General features: G+C 37.7%; 1 protein-coding gene across 1 annotated transcript in view; it reads left to right on the top strand.

Moving 5' to 3' along the window:
- Positions 1-25181, top strand: part of ATG10 (autophagy related 10) — a 75386-nt gene that overhangs the window by 327 nt on the left and 49878 nt on the right. The window contains 2 exon segments of the mRNA XM_072416202.1: positions 6318-6448; positions 21234-21350. Of these exon segments, the coding sequence (XP_072272303.1) occupies positions 6329-6448; positions 21234-21350 (237 nt within the window). The 5' untranslated portion in view covers positions 6318-6328.

Here is a 25181-nt window from a genome sequence, read left to right as displayed (position 1 = left end):
TATGCTCTAATTTGTAGGAGAACCTGTGCAATGTAGGAAGAATTAATTATTGTTCTCTGCCTATCAAACAAGAGTGATCTATAGTCATTAACTGCAACACATCTTGCATGTAGTAAAAATAAAAGCTCTGCATTTTAAACTACCTGTCTGGTCTCACCCTTATCTGTGTTATTTCTACTGAATGCTGGCAGTGCTCTGTCTACATCATTGTGCTATGGTTAGCACTCCTATTCACATTACAAAATTCTAATAGATGCTGTACACTTTGAGGATGATTCACTAAAGGAATATAGGCTGTTCACATAGCAAAGTCCATCCCCCGCAAGCTTAGTGGATGGGATGAAGCTCTGTTGACGTTAATCATCCAATCATGTGCAAGCAAAACTGTTTTTTCTTGCATGTGATTGGGAATTCTTGCAATGTCAGCTATTACCACATTTATTTATATATAACTCTAGTCATGTCACTACTTGTCCTTTGGAAGTGATGGAGAAAAGAAGAGAGAAAGAAAAGAGAGACAATCTCACTGCGCTTGCGTGAGATTAGTATCTCTTTCTCCTTGGTGGACAAAGATCAGCAGCCAGAGCATCCCGGGATGCATGACGTACCTACGTCATGCAATCCCGGGAGGCTCTGTGCTATGATACAGTGCGATTAAGACCTAAAGGGGTGGTGCTGCAAAAAACAACAACAACAATTTTATTTTATTTAGAAGGGTTGTCCACCTTTTTATGTAAAGTAAAAATGTTGAGTTTAGGTACACTTTTATCTACCTTTATGCTTTTTGGGTTGTGGGAGGAAACCCACACATGGAGAAACATGCAAAGTTCTTACAGATAGAGTCCTGGCTGAGATCAGAACCTAGGACTTATTGTTGCAAAGGCCAGAGTGCTAGCCACTGCTTTGCTGCCACATTCACTATGTGAAATATCCCTTGCAAAGTGATAATTCACTTAGTATGCCCAAATATAAAAAAAAAAATTCACATCGTGATTTTAGTTGAAGTTAAGCTTTAAAGATAGTAAATATGTAAACTGCCATTACTAACCCCCTTCATTATTTTACATCTTCTTTATGGTGAAAAGTAAAATAAATTTTGCTAAAAAGTTTTTAGAAACTAGAATCCCTACACCAAATTCAAATAAATATACAAACATAGAAGAATGGCCACAGAAAAAGTGTCCCATCAGATTATTTGATTTGCTTTTTGGTCCTTTTTTTAAATATCTTTGTTTCTTCAAACCTTTTTTTCCACTAGTATAAAAAATAAAATAAAAAATGTTTTTGTGTCCAACGCTTGATCAAAAGCAAGCATTGCTTCCACTTTACTTTAAAATGGTGAGTGGTGAGTTTCAGCTTATTTTTTGTTGCAATCCGTTTTTATTGTTGTAATAATTACAAAACAAGGCTCATACATAAAATGGCACATACAAAGAAATAAGGCCACATGGCCTGCAATTACACAGTTCCATGGTACAAAAAGTGTCATTTTATAATATCAGTGCAATATTAGAATAACAATAACGAAAATAAAATGGAGTCACCTGTGTAGAAAAACAAAATGGAGCAAAGTAGGTAGAAAGAATATCACAGGGAGTGAACATCCAATAACAAACATTAGTATTATCTAAACTCGAGCCCATTGTAACTTTAGGACATCAATAATATAGTAACGCTTGAGAGCAGCACAGCTGTCCTCCAACCCAACTCCGGAAGCCACCGGGAATGTCTGCATATAGTCCTAACCATATATTAAAATAAAACAGTTAGCCGGGGGGGGGGAATAAGTAACCGACTGGCCTCTCACCTGAACAGACTCTCGTATTATTAAAGAAGCCCTCAAGCATAACAGGGGTTTCAACTCCCATGTATTCCACCACATTTATTGCCAAAGTGGTCTGGACTGAGGCGATTCTTTGAACCAATCCCAAGTCGACCATGTCAGTTTGTATCGCTCCAGCTTATCCTCGTCTTCAGCTATTAATCTCTCCATATGTTGTATTTTTTCCATTTCTGCCAACCAATCCCTCATAGTGGGTACTAAGGGTTGTTTCCACTTACGAGGGATAATCGCTCTGGCCGCAGTAAGAAAGTGGCGAAGCACATCGTTCTTACATGCTTTGAGGGACCCAGGAAGGATGGACAGTAGAGATATTTGAGGAGTTAGCTTCAAAGTAGATCCCGTCACCTCGTTATAAACCACCTGGAGAAAATTTATTAGTTGGTCTCTTGAGCTTTGCAAGGGAGAGCCATTCTATGGGTCATAATGAACGCCTTTTCCCAATCCAATGGGGAAATAACCATCCCCAGGTCCAGCTCCCAACATCTCATGTAGAGAGGGGCTTTGTGTGCATAAATTCCTCAGCTTATTTTTTAATTTAGGTTCACTTTAAACTATAGAAAATGTTTCAAATGTTTAGGGCAGCTATTCTCAACCAGGATTTTGCCAGGGGTTCTTTGAACTTTGGCTGATTGACTTTGATAATGCCTGCCTAGTACTGGGGCCGAAGCCATGTGCATGACTCTAATTATGTCTTATGTAATTTATAAAGGTGATATTCTTGCCACCACTGTAGGGCTTTTTGTATTGACCCCCCCACGGTTCCTCATTGGAAAAAAAGTGGTAAAACAGCTTATTTAGGTTCATACTGGATGGATTTCATTATAAGTATCTGTATCAAAATAGAGGCAGCCAACTCCAATAAATAGAATGCAGACATCCTGAATATTGGATATTATTGCATTGTAGTATTATAGTATGATATTATGTGGGCGAAAATCTAAATCATTAATGGGACACCAAACAAATCCTTTATCAAGTTAGTTCAGTCAGATGCATTATTGATAAAAATCTACCAGTTAAATCTGACTTCATGAAATGTACTTCTGTCTATGCTAAGAAATGGATATGACCTAATACAGACTACGCCCTTTTTAACAAAATTTGGGTTACCTGCACATTCCCATAGGAACCTCAACCACTAATCTCTCCTGTATAATTAAGTCAGATTAGGATATCTACCTGATTCCAGGGACAAGGTCCTCTGGTACCAAGTTATCAAACTACTTTATATATAAAAAACCAACTCAAAGTGACTTTAATTAGCAACACAAACCAAAACAAAAGTTGTAAGATAGGGAAGTGAAGGGGTAATAAAAAGAGTAAGGATTAACTAAAATGATAACTTCTTTTTCACAAGAATATTCTGTATCTCTACTACCTGGACCCAGAGCCCCTGGTATGTAATCCGTTCATTTCTACTCTCCCCCATCGCTATGCACTATAGTAACACTACAGCAATAGACCCTTTAGTGACAGCGTACCAATCAGGCAGCCCAACCCATCCAGTCACTGAGGACACCCTTTAAGCCTTAGTAATTAGCTAACTGGCCCAGTATAGGGAGAGGGAGAGAGTTCATTGCTTTCAGCCAGTAATCGAGGTAAATAGTGGGTGTGCTCTTTTTGATTGGTGGATGTTATAGGAGTGTGCCTGCTGTTTACCTTGATCACTGGCTGGAATCCAATGTTTACATTAACTATGGGAGTGCCACCAGTGTCATGATCTGCAGGGCTGAACGATTTATTAGACAGCTCTGCCCAGTACTACAGTTCTGCCCAGTGCAGGGCACAACTAAGCGATGCAAAGGCAGGAGAGACTCCAGCCTCCAATGCACAGTGCCAAGGCAGATTCCGCTTCTGCCTCAGCCCAGACCTGGACCTACCCTGTGTTGCCTCTTCTCTCCTTTTAATTCTTTATGTTTGTACTATATAAATATGTGATGATATAATTAATTTGTGATAGTAAATTGCCATTTTTTTTTACCAAACTTAGGCCCTGTTTGCCTCATCACTACCTATTGCAGGTTGGTAAAAATGAGTGCCACAGTGAGGATTTGTCAGTATTAAAATCCAGATGTATCTACCGTAGATGATGTATTGCCAGTGAATTCTTGTCTATAACTACTGAAATGAATTGAGATATGCAATGGAAATATAGATAGTGTTGGAGAGAATGTCACATTCACATGTGCAGTAACCATAGCAACCAGTCTGAGGTTCTCTTTTATTGTCTGCGTTAGACTGTTATATGAGGAAAAAAAACATGCCATTTCATATTTTAAAGCATTATAGTTCCTTAACTGATGTAGCTCTCGCCTCTCATAAAATTAATGAATCCCTCCCCATTAACTCCCTAATTATAAGGCCACCCAAGTTTATTCTTTCAGTAGGTATGTACACAGCTTTCTTACACTTCATATCATTCAGAACACAAGGGTAAAATATCTTCCGATAGATTTTTATAGAAGGTGCAGTTTTTACATGAAGCCTGTTAGACTTTTGGCCTCAAAGGAGGCTCTGGAATGTTTTGTAACTTTTACCCTTGCATGGTGAACATTTGGGTAAACATCAGAAACCTTTCTCTTTGCTCCCCTTCTTGCAACTACATTTTGTTCTAAACCTCACAAGACAAAAATAAGTAAGGTTAAAAAATTAAATTCTGCCTTATTGAGAAGTTTGACTTTTTGGTTCAGCAAATTAGTTATTTTTCTTTGATTCCTCTTTTAAAATGTTATGGCAATTGTTATTATTCATAAACAGGATTTATATAGCGCCAACATATTGCACAGCCCTGTACAATAAATAGGGGTTTCAAATGACAGACGAATATAGATAGTGACACAGGAGGAGGAGAGGACCATGCCAATGGTAGACAGCTGCATTGCCCTGACTGGTTAGCGGGTTCTTCAGGGTGAGATAGAAGTAAGAAAGAAAGGGAAGGAGTGGAGAAGACAAAATATTTTTTCACTGTGGGCGGTAGAACACAGACTGGCCATTACTGTTGCTGCAATCCCTCAAGTACATTAGATAATCACTTTTTGCCCAATGGGGGATGGTTACATGTGACCATGAACTTCTGTGTGAATTTGGTTAAAGGGGTACCCCAGAAGACACCTGTTTGAAGTTGTGTTGAATATGTTGGAAATCGTATTGGGTGAACTACCCTGATTGAAGAATAATTGTTCTGGCCTCCTTTACAAAACTTTGAGTGGACACTCTCTCCTGAATGTCCACACAGACGTTCTGCAAAGTTGTCCCTTGAAAGTAAGAGTAAGGGGCATGTAATGGCTTTGTATGTTAGGCATTGAGTGTTGGCCTGTCCTTCAAGGAGACATCTGTATTTTTTGAGTGTATCTTTGGGTGGTTTGTAGCCAAGTGACATTGGGCCTGATTTATTAAAGCTCTCCAATGCTGGAGAGAATACACTTTCATCAGTGAAGCTGGGTTATCCAGCAAACCTGGAATGGATCTGGTCAAGGATTCAAAACATTTGCTAGCAAATAGCAAATTACTTTAAAGAATTCAATTCCAGGTTTGCTGGATCACTCAGCTTCACTGATAAAAATGTATCCTCTCCAGTTTTGGAGAGCTTAAACAAATCAGGCCCAATAACTCCACCTGCAGAGTTCCATGGGCTTAGTTCTCTCTTTGTGCCAGGCAACCCTGTTCAAATCAGCAATTGCTCTTGTTACAAAGTGGAAACCTTATCTCTTAAGTGAAGTAAAGTAGTAAATTGTTGTAGTTTTTTTGATTTTTCAGTAACATTATCACTAAGATTGCTCTCTGCAACCTCACTCACCAAGGGGGAAGAAAGGAAGAAGTATCTTTAATTTCTACATGTCCTAGCATGGGGAATCTGCAAAAATAACAGAGTAAACTGCAGTTCACCCAATAAAAGCATATTATATTTCCCCTACAAATACCCTCAATAAAAGCCAAATAGATGCAGGCCATGCTAGTGGTTTGATCTCTCATACATCATTTTGGGTATTCTCATAGTCTGCCTAGGCAATCGTATGTTTTATGAAAATGCAATTATAGTTTATTCTGCCAGAGTCGTATGCAAAGTTCCATAGCAAACAGTTCTACTCAAAACCCAAGCCTGACCCAAAACCTAGCCTTATTGTAGGTCTGCTTCACAGCTTACACTTTTATGCTCAGCTGTCGGACCCGTTAGGTATTGTTCACATAGTAATACTTTTTAGATCATTCCTGGCCTTTATGAACTTTATGAATTTAATTTTGCAATAATGGAAATTGTGGAAGGAAAGGAGCAACATTATTTTTTCCTGTAAAACAGACTGCCACATGTTATCAGTTAAAGTGATTGCCTTAACAAGTTCCACATTATACAGCTAGTCTGCTTGGTTTGGAAAAAATTATGAAAAAGGAGAAAACTGGATAGTATTTCAGAACTGGGATGTCCAAATTACATATACAAAATTGTATTTAACGTTACCCATTTCCAACCTTATAGGTTGTCCAAGGATGGATCCTGAAAACAAAGACAACATTGTCCTGGGAGAGGAGAAATTCCGATACTTCTGTTTAGAATTTGTGAAGCATTCCCAAAGTGTAGGGGATGGCTGGGAGTGGAAAAATGTCCAGGTAATGTGTGTGAGTCACAGTCTATATATTATATCATTAAAGTGTATGCTGGAAGTCAGCATTTTCTGTAGTCTGCATTGAATTTTTTTGTACTTGCACTACTGAAATGAATTATTCTTTCACCACATAATTTGGTAATTACTGTTTTACTTGTCTCAGGTCTGAAAAGGTAATCTAAAACATACAGCTAAAAACAAGGGGTGCTATATATAACGGGGCAAATGGGTCATATGGTGCTATTTTCTACCCTTCTGCTGTATTCTGTGTGCTTTGTATTTTTTTATGTTTTATTGTATTAAATTATTGTATTAAATTATGTTTGTTGTATTAAATCATTGATTTACCACTCATGTAAACCCAGAGAATCTTTTATTTGTGCACTGCCTGTGTGGTAAAGATACCATATCTATTCAAGGGGTAAAAATAATACCTAATCCTATTTTAATCTAGTGAACTAATAACATCATGTGCTGTTTACCTGTATTGACTGGTGATTCTGTAGTCCACGGTTGACAAACCGCTCATTCATATTAGACACAGTAGGGTAAAAAAAAATTGATACTGTAGGACAAGAAGTGTATTAGTTTAAAAGCCAGAAAACAATGAAAATATCCAACACCTCTAAGGATTGATAAACTGCAACATAATTCATTGTTGTTCCTAGGGTTTAAAAAAATAAATGTTAGCTGATGTGGGGAACTTATATTATGTCAATGGTATTAAGCACTTGGTGGGTTGATGTTTTCACCAGAACTGTGGTATTTTAATCTAAATTAGGCAACTCTATTTAACATCTGGTGGGTATATGAGGAAACTGATAGGCAGGATAGCTCCACTTGTAAAGCTCAGAATATTATTATTATTATAAATAAACAGGATTTATATAGCGCCAACATATTACGTAGCGCTGTCCAATAATTAGGGGTTGCAAATGACAGACGAATACACACAGTGACACAGGAGGAGAGGACCCTGCCCCTGACAGAAGAAGATGGGTAGGCAAGTTTGAAAAAATGGGTTTTGAGTGCTCTTTTAAATGAGCAAAAGTAGGAGCAAGCCGAAAAGGACAAGGAAGACCATTCCAGAGAGTTGGAGCAGCTCTAGAAATGTCTTGTAGCCGTGCGTATGACAAGGTTATGAGTGAGAGAAATTTTTTTTTTTACCAGGTCAGAAATGTAAGTGGGACAAGAACTGTGGAGGGATTTAAAGGCAAAGCACAGGAGCTTGAATTTCATTCTAAGGTGAAATGGAAGCCAATGAGGAGAACTACAAAGAGATGCAGCGGAAGAGGAGCGGAGGGAAGGATGGATGCAGCCTTCATAATAGATTGTAGAGGAGAGAGTCGGGTTAGTGGAATACCAGAGAGGAGGATGTTACAGTAGTCCAGACCAGAGATGCTGAGAGTGTGTACAAGGAGTTTGGTGGTCTCAGGGGACAGGTAGGGGCGGATTTTGGACATGTGCAGGTGAAAGTGACGGGACCTGGAAATGTTCTGAATATGGGGGGTAAATGAGAGGGCAGAACCAAAGGTGACACCAAGACAACGTGCCTGAGGGGAGGGCCGAATAACAGTGTTGTTAAAAGCTAGGAATATGTCAGAGGGAGATTTGGAATTTAAAGGGGGGAAGATAATGAGTTCTGTTTTATCCAGGTTGTGTTTCAGGAATCGGTCAGACATCCATGAGGAGATGGCTGACAGGCAGCATGAGACCTTATCCAGGACTGAGGGGGACAGGTCAGGGGTAGACAGATAGATTTGAGTGTCATCAGCATACAGATGGTACTGCAAGCCAAAGGAGGATATGAGACTACCGAGAGAGGAGGTGTACAGAGAAAAGAAAACCGGTCCAAGGACTGACCCTAGGGGAACACTAACAGGGAGGAGAGTGGGTGAGGAGGAGTTATCATTAAAAGAAACTTGAAAGGAGCGGTCAGACAGATAGGAAGCAAACCAAGAGAGAGCAGTGTCACAGATACCAATGGAGCGCATGATTTGTATTAGAAGGGGCTGATCAACAGTGTCAAAAGCAGAGGAAAGATCAAGGAGAAGGGAAAAGTTGAGACTTGGCTCTGATGAGGTCATTGGCCACTTTAGTAAGGGCTGTTTCAGTGGACTGGCCGGTTCAAAAGCCAGACTGGGGAGGGTCAAGAAGGGAGTTGGTGCTCAGGTAATCAGTGAGTCTTTTGTAGACAAGGTGCTCAAGAAGTTTGGAAACATGGGAGAAAGGAGATAGGACGGTAGATGGAAGAAAGTTAGGGGTCTAGTGAGGGTTTCTTCAGGATAGGGTGAATTATGGCATGTTTGAAAGCGGCGGGGTATATACCAGTAGAAAGGGAGTGTTTGAATAGTTTGGTTAGGGCAGGGGCCAGGGTGGAGGAATGGGCGCGGAGTGGATCAGAGAGAAATAGGTCAAGCAGACAGGTAGTAGATGGAGATGATGAAAGGAGAGAGTAGGCTTCATTCACAGTAACAGGGCTGGGGGAGGCCAGTGATGATTTACAGGTGGAAGGGGTGGGTATGGTTGGAGTGGCCTGGACAGCAGAGACATCATGTCTGATTGTGTCAATTTTCTCTCTAAAGTAAGTGGCTATATCTTGGGCAGTGAAGGTTATTGTGAGGGGATCAGGTGTGGGGTTTAGGAGGGAGTCAATTGTTGAGAAGGGGCTGCGTGGGTTTGAAGCTTGGTAGGAAATGACAGCGGAGAAATAATTTTGCTTGGTGACAGTAAGCTCAGTGGCTTTGTAGTACATGAAGTCAGTGCTGAGGCCAGATTTCCTCCACTTGCACTCAGCTGCATGAACAGTCTTTTGTAGCTGTTTGGTGTGATTGTTGTGCATTAACTGGGAAAGTCAAACATGTGTCAAAGTTAATCGAAATTCTTCACAAATATATACAAGAATACACCAAATTTTCTTCACCAGAACTGTTGGTGAAGTTGAGCCACTCCTAATGAAGTTTATTGAAATGCTGTGTATTTTTGAAGTATATATGTATTTTTGTAGCCCCCGAAAAGGGGATTTTTTTTAATTCAGAAAAAGTGAATTTTTCTGTCTGTCCACTGACTTAAATTACTTTCTCCCTGTAGCTATTGTTTCACAGATTTTTGTTAACACTACTTTTTTTTGTTTGCATTTGTTATGTTCTGAACTTTTTTAGAGCCACATTACAAACAACTTTTCCAGTAGTCATTTTATTTTCATTTTGACAGGAAAAGGTATAGCAGAAAATTATTTTTCTGGTGCTACAGCCCTGGGTGGTCTTTGGCCTCCAACCCGCCTCTATTTTTCTCTCCCGCCTGCTTTATCACCATTCTGTTATCCCCATCTTGGCTAGGACATATGGTATGTTTTTCATCCTTCTTGCACATGGTCTTCCCCTCCTCCTTATTGAGTACAATCTTTCTTTCATTATTCTTTCAGCAATATTTCCTTTTATCCATTCTTTTCACATGCTGTATTTCAGCCATTTAATGTGCTGTGCTTTTATAAGCCTTACAATGTTTTGTGCCTTTATTATTTCCACTAGCTCATGGTTATTATAGTGTATTCTGCAGTTTCTTTTTACTTGTCCAGTGATTCTTGGTATCTTTCCTTCAAACATTTTTAGCGCTCACTCTCTACTTTTTCTATGTCCACATTTTTGATGCAACTGATCAAATCAGTGCTCTATAGATTTAATTTTGATAATTTCTAAAAGGTATGTTTTCTTGTATCCTCAATCCTGCTTGTATCCTCTCCCCAATAAATTGACTTTTTATGTTTAGTAGTAAGCGAGGAGCCCTTTAAAACTTTTATCACCTATAACACCTATTTCAGTTTTAGGTATATATTCTTAAATGCTTTTTTACTATTCTCATGATATTAGTATTCAATCATCCCACTCTTTTATCTGCATAGGCACATATTTAACTATTATTATCATGAGTACCCAGTATTTTTATAGCGCTTAAAAAGTCCATAGTCATGTCACTAGCTGTCCCTCAAAGGGGCTCATAATCTAATGTCCTACCATAGTCATGTCTTTAATACAGTTTATAGTCAATTTTGGGGGGAAGCCAATTAACCTAACTGCATGTTTTTGGAATGTGGGAGGAAACAGGAGTACCCAGAGCAAACCAACACAAACATGGGGAGAACATACAAACTCCATGCAGATAGTGTCCTGGCTGAGATTCAAACCTGGGACCTAGCGCTGCAATGACAAGAGTGCTAACCACTGAGTCACCATGCTGTTTAGTCATATTATAATATTACTTGTATTTATATGGCACATTTAGATGCTCACAATCTAATGGCCCCACCATAGTCATATGTCACTAACATAGTCTAAGACTAGACATATTAAATATTGTTTCTCTTTTTTCAATTTTCTGAATGACATAGTGTTGGAAAAGAATAAATAACCCTGTAGAAATTCCATTCACTTGAACTTTTAAATTCAAACTTTTATTTCTTTTATTTTGCATGTTTTTACTTTGGCCCTTGTGCTAACCTAGATCATTTGAAAAAAAGTTTATTTTTTTTGTGATATTTCAGATCTTTCAAGTTGAGTAAATCACAGAGTTTCCCCCTATTTGCTCTATTAAATGTCTGCCTAAAGTCCATGAATAGTATACGCAGTTCTTAGTTGTGTTCATTGAGCTTCTCTATCATCTGCCTAATTAAAAATATACCCAATTTGTTGTACTTTTGTTTGGTAAGATGCAATACTGATACTATTCTAAGATTTTTTTGTGTTAGAGTTTTTGTTAGACTCCACTCAGCACCCTATATACACTATTTAGTTATTCCTCTGCATTTTTCTCTTACTGGAGGGTCACCTTTTTGTATATTGGGCATATGGTGTCCACACTCAAGCTTTTTGGAAGTTTCACTTTCCTATATTTTTAAGATGATATTGAAAATGGCTTCAGTCAGCATATTCTCTCATATTTTAATAAATTCAGTGACCGAATTATCTCCCTAGTGCTTTATTGTTTTTTTATAATGTAATGTGCCTCATGTTTAGTTGATTTTTCTTTGTCCTCTTTTTCTTCTGTTTTTCCCGATCTTGTTTTTATTTCTTGTTTTCCTTCTGCAAGTAGTTCCTCAAAATATCTGCTACATATATTCAATACATCCTGACCTTAATAATTTAGTATGTCTTTACATCCTTTTAGTCTTGGTTAGTAACCTTTCCTCAAAACATTTTTTACAAACTTTTAATTATTTATTTGATTGGTCTGCTTTCTTGCATTTTGAGCAAACTTACATACATTCATTATTTCCCTGTTTCTCTCTGCAACACACTTTGCTTTCTTGTTTCTTTCTTTCTCTTGCTACCCAACAGTCTTCATTTCACTCCTCGTTATTTTCCTCTATAACCTCCTTTTTTCATATTTTCCTGTGTTTTTTGATTGTTGTCTATATCCTCTTACACTATTCTCCTATATCTTCTAGTTTTTGGCAGTCAGTATGTTTTTTTTTGTATTGACCTACTAGATTCAACTCTTCTTTATTTTGTTTTCATATCCCATTTCTTTGATATTGTTCACTTTTTTCTGGGAACTTTAAATCATTTTTCTCTTTCCACTATTCAAGGCAGATAGTGATTTTAATGCACAATTAGAGCTATGTACACACGATAAGTTATTGTCACCTGGGTTGAACAGTTGTGATCGACTCGGGCAAAAATATAGCGTACAACAGTCTCCCAACATCATTCATCAATCTACCCTGGTGGGTTTATGAACTACTGAGCAGGGGTGACAGTTGTATCTTCTTATGGAGGAGACCAAAACAATGGTCACCCGCTCATGCTCCCCACCCTTCCCTCTGAGCGTTTTGTTCTTTCTCCAGTCATTGAAAACATGGAAGATCATTTCCAGTGACATAAATCTGACATCTGTACAGGGGTTAGGTCCTTTGCAACTTCTGGTAACTATATATATGGATGGATGAAGAATTACATGTGCTTACTAGCAAATGATGTATGTGGTTTAAACTTCCAGTCCTTGCATTTTCCAAGCTTCCAAATGTATTTTTATGAGGAAACCATGTACTTTTAATAATTTAAAGAAGTATTTAAATTTATTCTTACTTGCAAATTGGCTGAACAATTTTCCATTCTCAATACTTTCCTCATGTAAAGAGTATTTACCAGCTATTCCATGCAGATAATCTTCTTGATGTCATTAAAGTCATCCGCTAATATTTTTTGAAGTGTTTTGGAAAGTTTGGTCCAGTTTTTTCTCTGTTTCCTGTTTATCTTTGTTTGGTCTGTGCACTAATATCTTTTGACAGATTTTGAAATCTGCCTCTTATATGAATTCTGCACATTTTTAAAAATTAATGGGTCCAGTGAAAAACAGGAATAACTCTGGCTTATATTTTCTACAGTATCCCTGCCATCTTTTTTTTTGCAGTGCCACTTGCCTAGAGCCAAATTTTAGAATTTCTAGTACATGCTTTTGCATTATTTTTGCATACTATGTTGCCGTTACCGAAAACTCGATCCCTATTTTCTTTGAAGTTCTTTGCCCATTTAGTATAAGTGTTAGGAATAACCTCTTAAGGCATTTCTATTTTTTTTAGTTTTTTAGTTTTTTTAACATTTTTAGTCATCAGAAATCTGATGAAAATCCTCTAATGGGAACACCTGTTTCTGGACCAGCTCTTTGGAATGAAGATCACTTTCAAATGATTTCCTTAAATTCTTGTTGCACCTAATGATGGGAAGTTAAGGGAACTTTCCCTAGGGGGTTGGCGCAAAAAATTACCTGATATAGGCCTTACCATTCTCTGCTGATTGTAAAACTGAAGATACATTTACAATGTGGGAAAGTTGTTGCCAAGTAAACAAAGTGGAACTGCAAATATTTCTCTGGTATGTAAGGGTTATGATAATGCTGAAGTGGCTGAACATTTTAAGCTGTAGAACATAGGTATGAACTAGGGCCTGATTTTATAATGGTCTCCAAGACTGGGGAAGATACACTTTTATCAGTGAACCTGGGTGATCCAGCAAGGAGTTGATTTCTTAAAAGTAATTTGCAATTTGTTAGCAAATGTTTTTAGTCCTGGACCAGATCCATTCCAAATTATTTGGATCACCTGAGTTCACGGATGAAAGTGTATCCTCTCCAGTCTTGGAGAGCTTTAATAAATCAGACCCATAGTAACCAATAGGATTTCTACTTGAAGTGCCTTTTGATAAAGTATTGCAGTTCATGGAGTATGCATTCTACTGCAGGAAAATGGACACGTTTGGATGGGCCTTCAGCTAGAAGTTAGAAGTTCAGCTAGAAGCTAGAAGGCCTTCAGCTAGAAGCTGCCAGTTGCTCATTGCTTTGTTGTCTGAACACCGCTTGGCAAATACATGGTGCTGTAAGGCATGTTTAGTTATTCAGTCATCTCAAGGATTTTTTTTTAACTCATGCTTCCAGTTCTTACCAATTAGAACTTTATGACTATCTTTTATAAGTGGTACTAAAGCTACAGAGTTGACTCTTTAGGCTTGGCTTGGCACTTGTTAGTGCAGATAAATATACATAATATTCTACATGGTTGACTGATGAAAATGGATTAGCCAAACTCTTTAAAAAAATAAAAAGGTTGGTAATAAATAAATAAGTTGGTTGCAATCCAGTGTGAAATTTGTATTACATTGTAAGATGAACACTGACAGACTTGGTGGAAACATGTTATTTACTCTAATTAGTGACTTACAGCATGTCCCAGCACTGTTGTATTTGTGACAGCATTTACTTAACTGGTGTTATTTCTTACTAATTGTTTTATTTTAACAATTAAGAGTTTTCAAAATTTTTGCACCCTTGTAAATCATTTTGATTAGATGTTCTCCTAAATAGCAAATGGTCAGCGATTGCTGATATCTGTTTTGGCCTTATATAACAGACTTTGTCAAATACTTAGCTCTCATTAGTAAAACTGTTCATAAGGTTGTGGTGTAGTTTTGCAGCTTTGTAATGCAACTCCTTTATGAGTTATGGAAAAAACTGTACTATCTCAAAAGTATAATCTAGATCGATGTGCCAACACCAACCCAGTAAAAGATGCCCATCTACATTTACCGCTCTGGCAGTTTTTAAGGCTACATACACACGTTAGACTTTTGTCATTGGAAAGGATCTTTCACGAACCTTCCTAACAACAAAAGACGCAAAAGATGCATGAAATAGCACTGTACATATAGTGCCATTCGGCTCTATGGAGAGGGTGAAAACAAGCGGCACCCCGCTATGCTCTCTCTACTTTACATGTATTGCAATCGTTAGTCATTCATGGACTGGATGATAATAATAGATAAAGTTTGAGGGATAGTTTGGGTGGGAGGCTGTTGGTGCTCACAGTGAAATTCACATTTGTTCTAGTGCTTAGACCTCTGCTTCCAAATGTCCTAAATTGGATTTTGGCCATCCAAAAGTAATGCTTGTTATATAGAATACTTCTCCCTGTCATGGCACTGCTGAGCATTTACATCTCTCCACATGTCTGTTAGGTTGCATCAAAATAGGTAAAAAAAAAATTGGCTTGATTTTGATTGAATTTCTGGCTGTCCTAAGTATATGTTAGCAAAACAACCTCTATTGTTTTAAATGAGTCTGTGGCTTACCCAGGTTCTCACTATTACTAATATATCACTGTTATTTTTTTATATTACTGTTATCTCACTATTACTGTGCTCATATGTTTAGAGAACTGTAGCATCTTTCAATATACCGGTATGTGTGTGTGGTTTTACCTTTAAATGTACATTGTAAGTCTGAGAAGAATTTAGTAGTTTTGCTTGAAGCAGCACACATTTATTTCTATTCCTGACACTGAGTTGTAGGCCTCCAAGTCAAATTCTCCTGCTTGTGGTATCTAATGAGATCTTACTAACTTTTGATCAACTGAAAACTAGGATTTACCTCCAAGATCATATTCTCCTTCTACTTTTTTTTCTCAGACTGTGGCATATTTCTTCAACCCCAAAGAGAAACTAATGACACACCAGATTATCCTCACATTCATTCAGTATGTGTGGAATATATAAAAAATCTCAAATATTATCAGACATAAAATATAACTGCAGTGAACCTGTACAATATAGTATATATATGGTCACAGAAAGAAGATGAAGAAGAAATTCAGTGATAACATTTACCATGGGGAAACTTGCAAAAGTGTAGAACCTGTATTGCATGAAGGCTTAACTTTTTAACTTTCAAGCATACAAGTTGTACAGGCTCCACTCCTGTAATTGAGTTGCTTACTCTGATTGCATTTCACAGCACACAGTGAGTTTCTCACCATGTGGATTATAGGTCACAGCATGTCAGATGGCATGTCTCGGCACACTTCTTTCCTTCATTGAATTTTAGTTTCTTTGGCCATGAAGGCTCTGCATTATTTGCAGGCATTTCTGCAGCTTCATATTTTGTGGAAGTTTTATACAGCACCCTGCCAGCTCCTCCCACCATGATCTGTCTGTTTCATTGCATACAAAGGCACATAGAGAATGTATAAAATAATATATGTAATATAGCAGAATATACTTATGTTTTGTGTTGCAATATTAATAACAGTATATATTTATTTATAGCACCAACATGTTATGCAGAACTGTACATTTATTAGGGGTTGCAAATGAGAGATATAGACAGTGACACAGTAGGAAAAGAGTACCCTGCCCCGAAGAGCTTATAATCTAAGATTAGATAATCAAACATAAACTGTCTACCTAGGTATAGTTAAGATATTTTACATTACCTTTAATGGATTGAAATCCCTCATCTCTATGCCTCTCTGATTATGTTGCCTTTCTATACAATGGACTTGAATTGATGTAAACCTCCCTTTTTTTCTTACTTGTACTTGTCTGATATTAGAGATCTTAGCCCACCATGAAATGTTACTATTAGCCAAAGTAATGGCACCTGTATGGGGCTTATTCTAAAAGTTTGATAAGTCAAGCTACATACACACACTATGATTGTTGTCTGAGATGAATGGTCGTGTTCATCTTGGATGGAAAATCTAGCATGTGTACAGCAGTTCCCCAATATCTTTTATCAATCCACCCTAGTGGATCAATAGAAAAGAGCACAACAGGGAGCCACTTTCCCTAGATCAGAATGGCACTGCATGTACAATGGCATTTCATGGTAGTTCAAACTTCTGCTTCTGGCCATGATCACTAAAAGTTGTTTTCAGGGACAGCAATCAGAGCTTTAGCCTCTAGTAACTCAAAAGCAACTAAATTAGGGTCGGGATCAAACTTGCAAGTAAGTTGTCTATGACCCTAATATATTATTAAAACATGAACTTCAGAATACTTCTTATTGAAAGGTAAATCCATTTCCATTACCTGTCATCTATGAATGGACTAGGAGGAGAATCCTTCTGGAATTCCATTGTACATAATCAGTTGAACATTGGTGCTGTGTAATGGCCTGGAACTTTCTGCCAGTACAGCACATACAAAAACATAAACTACACTACGTAAGCCATCTTTTAACATATTTTCAGAGATCTGTGTTTTGACTCCTTTATTATTGCTGTAAACATCACTGTAAAAAAGACTAATTAATAAAAAAAGACATGAACAATATCTCCCCCATGCAGCAATTTTACTTTCATCTCATCTGTCACAAGACCCAATATAAGGAGATGCTATCACAACCAAGATGACCAGCCCTGAGCCATAAATATTGTCTAAAATGGCCAATTAGTTATGAAAGACAGATGAAGGGCACACAATGTTCTGCTTGAAAAGGTTACAGCATGCTTTACAAAGACTAGATAGCTTTTAGAGGAAGTAAGAGGAAATCTTTCAGTAGAGCCGTGTGTGGACAGTCATTGTCAACATAAACTCAGTCTGATGTCAGCTAATTTGATATATAAATATTACAATCCTTTCATTGTGGCTTATTAGTCTATATCTAAGTGAATTTTTGTTGAGCAGACAACACAGTTTTAACAGTTTTATTTGACAATGAATGTCAGTACAATAAGATATTATACCAGATTTATATTAGATAAGAATAAAAAAGGCACAGAAGCTGTTGAAGATAATTTTTTATTACTTCTATAAATTTTTTATATTAATGTTCTATGTAGCAAAGCTAAGCACAGGTGGAACAGAAAATGTAGCCTAAGACATCCCTTTTCAGGACTTATCGTGACAGATTTATTAAAGCTCTCTAAGGCTGGACAGGATACACTTTCATCAGTAAAGCTGGGTGATCCAGCAAACCTGGAATGGGTTTTCTTAAAAGTCATTTGCTATTCGTTAGCAAATGTTTTGAATCCTGAACCATATCCATTCCAGGTTTGCTGGATCACCCAGCTTCACTGATGAAAGTGTATAATTTTAAGCCTTTACTTGCTTTATTAGGAATGTGCTACAAATTTTTTTTTTTTTTTTTTTTTTTTTTTTTTTAAGAAGCCCCCTTCTGTCAGTATACTCTGAATTTATTGGCATGTGATTGCTTGGGGCAGAGTATCTGATTTATAGTCCTTAAAGCCACATGCACACGCCATAAAATTGTTACCTGGGGTGAATAGTCATGAATAGTCATGCTTGTCTTTTCCCCTTATCGGGAGGACCGCTGTTCATGGAGGAGAGCATAGCAGGTCTCGCACATCGTTCTCCTTCCCTCTCCATACCCTCTCCATAGAACAGAATGGTATGGTGTGTACAGTGCTCATTCATTAATCTGTCACTGAGAACAACCACAAACAATTGTTTCTAGTGACAATCCTCTGGACATTTGTACGAGGCTTAAAAAAAACCCTGTGATAGGGTAACGATGCAGAGCCATTGTCACCTTATCAAAGGACGTATCTGAACAAAGACATTCATTACACGACCACAAGGCATTAATTGTAAAAAGTAAAAAAAAAAGTAGCTCTTGAATTTACATTAACATACTAAATGCTGCTGCATTTAATTATCAGTGAATCTGCACTGACTGTTTTCTCTTAGTTGCCCTACAAAGTCCCACAAATTTAGCAAATGCAAAGTCCTATGATACTGTGGCAAAACGCTGCACAGTTCCATGCATGATAAAAGTGCTGCCAAGCTCATGTAGGTGGTGCTCAATTCCAATACAATAGAATGAGAAAATGGCCCTGATTTATTAAATTTCTCCAAGGCTGGAGAGAATACACTTTCATCAGTGAAGCTGGTGATCCAGCAAACCTGGAATGGACCTGGTTCAGGATCGAAAGGATTTGCAAACAAATAGCAACTGACTTTTGAGAGATCCATTCCAGGTTTGCTGCATCACTGAGCTTTACTAATAAAAGTGTATTCTCTCCAGTCTCAGCCGCTGGCCACACCTAGTCCTACCCACTGCTTGCTGAAATGACAGCCCTGCTTCTGTTGTCCCTTCCACCATGAGCAGCAGAGTCTGGGAGGGGAAGCATGTGAGACACAAAGAGGATTTGGTATGTTCAGGAAAGGCAAGTTCCTATAGAAGGGGACACAGCGGGGTACCTCCCACTCACCATCCCTTCTTTATAGAAAAAAACAGTTTGTGTGTATAGTGCTCATTCACTCATAAAATAATTACAATAGATCATTTCCAGCTACAGAAAGTCTAAAGTAGCTTTAGGCCTATGTAAACAATCAATTAATCCTTTATTTTATCAGGTTGGCATGGTTCTACATATTTGTATGCAGATCTAAAGGAAATTGTACAGTCAGCTTTCAAATCTATGGCTAGCAAATTGTTAATGAAAAACTAGCTCAAACTCGCACAACTTTGTAACTAATAGTTTTAGACACAACACAAAAAAAAGACGAGATTTATTCTATAATTCCAACCATCATACAGTTTTCACATCAATTTTTCTAAACTGGCCTATTCTGTTCTTTTGCTTATGTTTCATTTACAAACCTTTCAACATATCACTTTTCAGGATTAGAGTCATGTCTGCACAAAACAAGAAGCTAGATCTAGACAGCTGTGTTATTTTGTAATAGGTTCGGTGTCATGTTGTTTGTGAATAATATGGGTCTTGTGTTGGATCTTTGTAGTTTAAGACCTGTGGAAAATGTAAATATACTATCTGTTGCTGTTACTCTGAATTTAAAGTTTAACCCCAGCTAAACTTTTTTTTTTTCTTCAAAAGAAGAAAGCATGGAACCTCTTTACTAATATGGTCCTGATTTATTAAAGCTAAAGAAATCCATTCCAGGTTTGCTGGATCACCCAGGTTCACTGATGAAAGTGTATCCTCTCCAGCCTTGAAGAGCTGTAATAAACCAGGGCCACTGTGTTTACTATTATTTAGTACCTTGATGGTGTAGTAGCTTCAGACCTGTGGTGGGCTGCTCAGCTGCCCATATTGCTGCTCAGGTTTTTTTAAGTACCAGTATTTGCACATTTATTAGGTGGCAGTAATGGACGGCCATAGGTAAGATGCTATATGTATCGTCTCACAAGGAAGTAGTTAAGTCGAAGAAACAGTAACCTCAACACAACTTTCCTTCCAGTCAGAACATAGTCCTAATATGTGTGATTTATTTTAGTATTAGTTTCATAAGAGCAATTTTCATTTCACCAAATATTACAACTCCCTCTGTCCTTCCAACGCCCACTTGTTGGTGCATGTATGATAGACACTGGTGTTAGTGTCCTGTCTTTGCTCTTGACAATTCCTAACCATTCGTAAAACACATGGCCCGAGTGTCATTCTCTGCATTTTTTGAATGGTCATCTATAAATGGTACTATAGATATGACAGCAGCATTGGTGTCTATCATGTAGAGCTGATGTGGGGAAGGGTCTGAAGTGCAGAGTAAGCTGTGCTACCTAACCAAACGTGAAGGAGTCTAAACTTTTTCAAGACATCAGACGATAACTTACTATACAGTAAGCAGATTTTTGTTCCAGCAAAACCCAGGACCTATACCTCCAGGAAAACAGGCACAGGAACGTGTCCTATACAGGTGGAGTATTTACACTTTTTTTAAACAAGTTTATTCATACTTAATATGCTGTTTACCAATTACAGTGGCAAAACTAGCAAAATAAAAAATTACAATTATACTGTAGCCTGGAATACAACAGTTTTTCTTTTTCTGATACCCTCCATAACATAACTGTATTACCTGTTCCTTAACAGCCAAGGTGTCCTGGAAAAGCTGCAGCTACGGGCTCCAACCATTTAGGAATAGATGGGGTTAAAAAAATGGTCAGATTTGTTCATATGGCTTCACAAGGTTTTCCAAAATAATTTAAAAAAAAAAACATAAATATAAAGGGTTTTTTTTTTTGCTCCATTTAAATCGACTTGACTATAGAAAGGTTCGTTCACCGTGGCAACATTGCCGTGCAATTTCACTGCAGAACAAACAGCATTGTCACCTGTTAGGGAAAATGGAACAATAAAGGACCTGCTGGAAAGACCTGTAGGTGATAAAAGTATTTTACAGGAGAAAACAAAAAAGACTACATATGTGATTGTGAATTGTGTTGATAATTCCATGGTATTTCTAGGTAGCATTTTTTGGTTTAAAAAATCAATTTTATTTATTCATTTTACTCCCACTCCCACACTCCAATTTTACTTATTTTTCTGAAACCTAAATCTTTCTAAATATGCTGCATACAATATTTATCTTTTAGTAATATTCATCTATAAAATGAGAGTTTCTTACTAAAATATCTATACATTACACTTGCATTGAGATACCTGATGTGTAGCCAACCGAAACAGCAATCTACCGGTAGCTAAATGTATGTGAACATGTTTGTGACACTTCATATTTGTCTTGTTATTTTGGATGCAGGGAAGTGATGATGGATTTTTGAGTAAAACTTGCTACCAAACAAGATCTATCAGTTCAGAAAGCATCCAATGGAAGAAGAGTGATGAAGAGGATGAGAAAACTTGTGTTACCAATGATGTGAGTTTCTTAGTTCATTCTACTCTACTTGTTAAAAGATATCCATTTATATGTGCAGTCAGTTGTACTGCTGTGACCACATGTTGGGCTGAGCTTTGAAAATGTAGGTAGTTTTAGAATTTTTGATCCTTCTGTTTCCATACTGCCACTGTGTGACTAAAGTTCCTTGCATACTTCTTAGTCTAATGACTCAAATATTCTGAACCTTACAAGGACTAAGTATAAGTGAGCACACTGTTATTACATTATATCTACATGGCTAATATTGTGCAGTATGAAAAAATGGAATATTAATGAACTGAAAAACATGAATCAATAAAAACTATGTTGAGGTAGAAAAGGAAGAAGGCATTATTAAATCTGATTGGGGTGAACTAGGGGTGATATAAAGATACAATATATATATATATATATATATATATATATATATGTATTTTGCAAAATGAAGCACATTAAATGTTACACGCTAAACAAAATTGCTTAAAACTCTACAAACTGAAAATCCAAAGGATGCAGTATTATCTTTTGTGATGCTGACCCCATTTATCACACCAAGTGGGGCAGTGCACAGGTAACTAGCAGTATTCAAAACTGAAATGGCTGCTGGAGTGTGTTTTTTTTTAGGGTTTGTGTGGGGCAAACAACATGTGATCAATAGGACTGCTGCCAGGTCCAAACATGGTTGCCGCTGCCAGGTCCAAACATGGTTGCCACTGCCACTCTCTGTCCATCTTATTGGCGCCAGTGCTCACCAGACTCCAGTCCCACAGTCTAGCATCGTACTCCTCACCTATAGCAAGCCCCTACTTGGGAGGTTGGCTGCACCTTTCCAGCACACGGCTGCCCTCAGGACTTCTCTGCACAAAGGATGGCACCTGGGGAAGGCATGAGAGAGGACCAGAAGCCAATGATAACCCAGTACAATGGATTCCATCAAAGGCCAGTTAAAAAAAACAAAGCCAGAGGTCATACACAGAAATCAGTCTGCCAAAGGAGGTATCCAAAGGTAGAGGCAAAGCAGAGCTGGGGTCACAGGCAAAAGGGTGACAGAGTCTGCAACAATAAATTCAAGAGATAAACACATCAGCAGCAGGTCAGACCAGGTTAACGCTACAGCAGGTAACTGGGGACTGTGAACAGAATGGCTATAAGTCCTAGCAGGCAATAGTAGGCCACTGACTAATCTCCTAAAGTCCCCTTCAGTTGTGCACAGCCTCAGAATATGTGCTTTGGATGCCAAGAAGGTAAATCTCAGGCTGCACGGTCAAAGGGAAGTAGGAGATGCTGCTATTTCCTTGTTCTTCTTGCTGTTGCAAGCTATTCCGCCAAACAGGGTGTGATGCAGCAGTGGCACACAGCTCGGGATCGCTAGCCATATAAGTGTCTCCTTACAGATAAATAATACTCTCTAGTTATATTGGAACCAGACTGGATGACTGATGTCCAGATGGAATTTGTGATCAACCCAAATTTAAGAGCAACAATAATGGCCACCCTATACTGTTGCTATGTGGGTGACTTTTACAGGCATGGGCACTGCTATGTAACCAGTCCATATACAGATAATTTTAGTAGCGTTCTCCTAATATATTTTCATAGAGAGTTAATGTCTCCCTTTATAAGTAGCCACGGAAGATTCAATGGCAAATCAACTGAATTCCGGCATCCACAGTAGGTAGATGTGAAATCAGCAAAAAATGCAGACTTGACTACAGGTCCCACATGCATGTTGTGAATCTGTGACAAGCTCAACATTTTAGTAAACCCAGGTGAAGCAATGTGATCATAGGACAGGCATACACAGATGTATTTTGCCCTCGTAGTGGTGCTTAATCATAGAAGTTCCAGCCAGGAAACAATAATTGATAACAGATATGGATTGTGCTTTCCTTGTAGCTATTGTTGTTCTGTGCTTTGTTTGCTATTGGAAGTTTTGTCATATAAACATACACTACATAAGTGCATTCATGAATTCGTTCATTCTCTTCTCCTTCTTGGCTGCTCCTCTGAGGAGAAAGCGATGATCTTGCATTGACGCGGTCTTTGATCTCTCCTCAAATTCTGTTTTATATCCCCTAAAGAATATGTTTGATTGACTGTTACTACAATAAGTAAATCAAACCAAATTTATAAGGAAGCTGCAGGGAGAGCTTAAAAGATGACTTGCTTGACCTCTCGCAAATCTATTTCTCTGTCCCTTCTTGTTGCATTGTAACCTTACAGAGCTGATTATCTGTGTCAGTGAAATTGGTTTTGTTATGGATTGCTAACAAATACACTCTACACTCTTTGCCTCTGAATTTAAAAATATGGCTTTGTGGCCAAAGTGTTCCATTAAAGGATTTAAAGAGTTGGAATGTAGCCTATGCTTAGATATAAAGTATATTAATAAGAACAAAACAGTGCTCCAATCACCACTCAGTGATATGAATGCGTGATGTTTTTTTCAAATTATCTTCTCCATGTACTGAAAACCCTAGCAGAAAATTGGGCTACTGCCAGTACTGTGCTCATAACTTTATTATCAGCCTGATAGGTGAAGATTTTGAAAAAGGGGAATACTTATGGGAGAGCTCTCAAAGTACATACAAAACCAGATGAACTATCACGAAAGTTTTTAATATGTCAATAATATATTCAGTGATGCTCAATGTAGTTGAGATAGACTTCTTAAGATACAGACATAGCACACTTCCCCTTGATTTCCTCCATTCTCTGAGCATGTTTAGCTGCTTTAAATTCAGTTTGAGCTATTCAGTTCTGTAAACAATTGCATGATATCAAGGAAGCTAGGTAGGAATAGCAATAAAACAAACTGTTGGTGACCTCTGTAGTTGCAAATACTGTGGAGCAATTCATCTTCAAAATTTACAGTAGAAACAATATAGAATATATCAGCAGCTCAGCTGGCTCTGCTGCCTCCTGCAGCGATTCAGTAATTTTCTAATTCAAACTAAGAACAGAGTGCCTGTAACTTTCTAATTTTACCTACATTATCTCTGGGCTTTATCCAAGCAAGCACTATGAATCTGTTCTTTTTTTTCCGTTTCTTATTTTGGCAATAATATTGGCATTTTTTTTAATCAACACATTCACAAACGGTTGAGTTGCTTAAAAATATTGAGGTTTCCTATAGCTTTTGTCAGGCCTTTATTTAACACCATTTTTAAACATATCAACATGTTGCATTTATGCCAAGAAAAGTGAATACGTTAGGTGGAAAATTCCATGGTCTAATACTTTGATAAATCTAGGGACCAGGCTTCCAAAAGTGGATAACAAATTCTCTTCTCCCCTTTCTGATAAATAGGCCCGTGTATGAGTGGTGAAATCCCCTCAGACAAACGTTTTTTTACTTTTCTAGAAATTGCATGTTAATGAATGCATGTTAGAATTGCATGTCTACTAGGGCTCAGTTTATGTTTTCAAAATTTCATTCTTTTTTCCTCAATTTTTTTTTCTTGTGTCATTTTTCTGCAAGTATAAAATGACACACAAGCTAAATTCAGCAATTGTCAATCTATAGAACTTTGCGTAGGGTAAATACTTTTTCAGCCCCTTGTACATCACAGTGTTTTGATGGCATTCATTATCCTAGTTGTTGATGCCTATGGTAAGTTAATATAAGCCATCATGCAGTAAATAATGACACATTGCCTTACTTTTGGAGACGACATGTTTGTACCAGGTGCAGCAGAGCATAGCCTAATGTAAAACTGCAGCCATAGATTTGTTACTTTCACATTTTCTATCGATGTTTCTTAGATTAACTCGGAGTGAGACACGAGCGGTGCTCAGTAGTGACAGTCAATCAATAGAAATATGAGGACA

The sequence above is a fragment of the Pyxicephalus adspersus genome, chromosome 6 (assembly GCF_032062135.1).
Source record: "Pyxicephalus adspersus chromosome 6, UCB_Pads_2.0, whole genome shotgun sequence".
NCBI lineage: Eukaryota > Metazoa > Chordata > Amphibia > Anura > Pyxicephalidae > Pyxicephalus > Pyxicephalus adspersus.
This window is presented reverse-complemented; position numbering and strand designations above follow the sequence as displayed.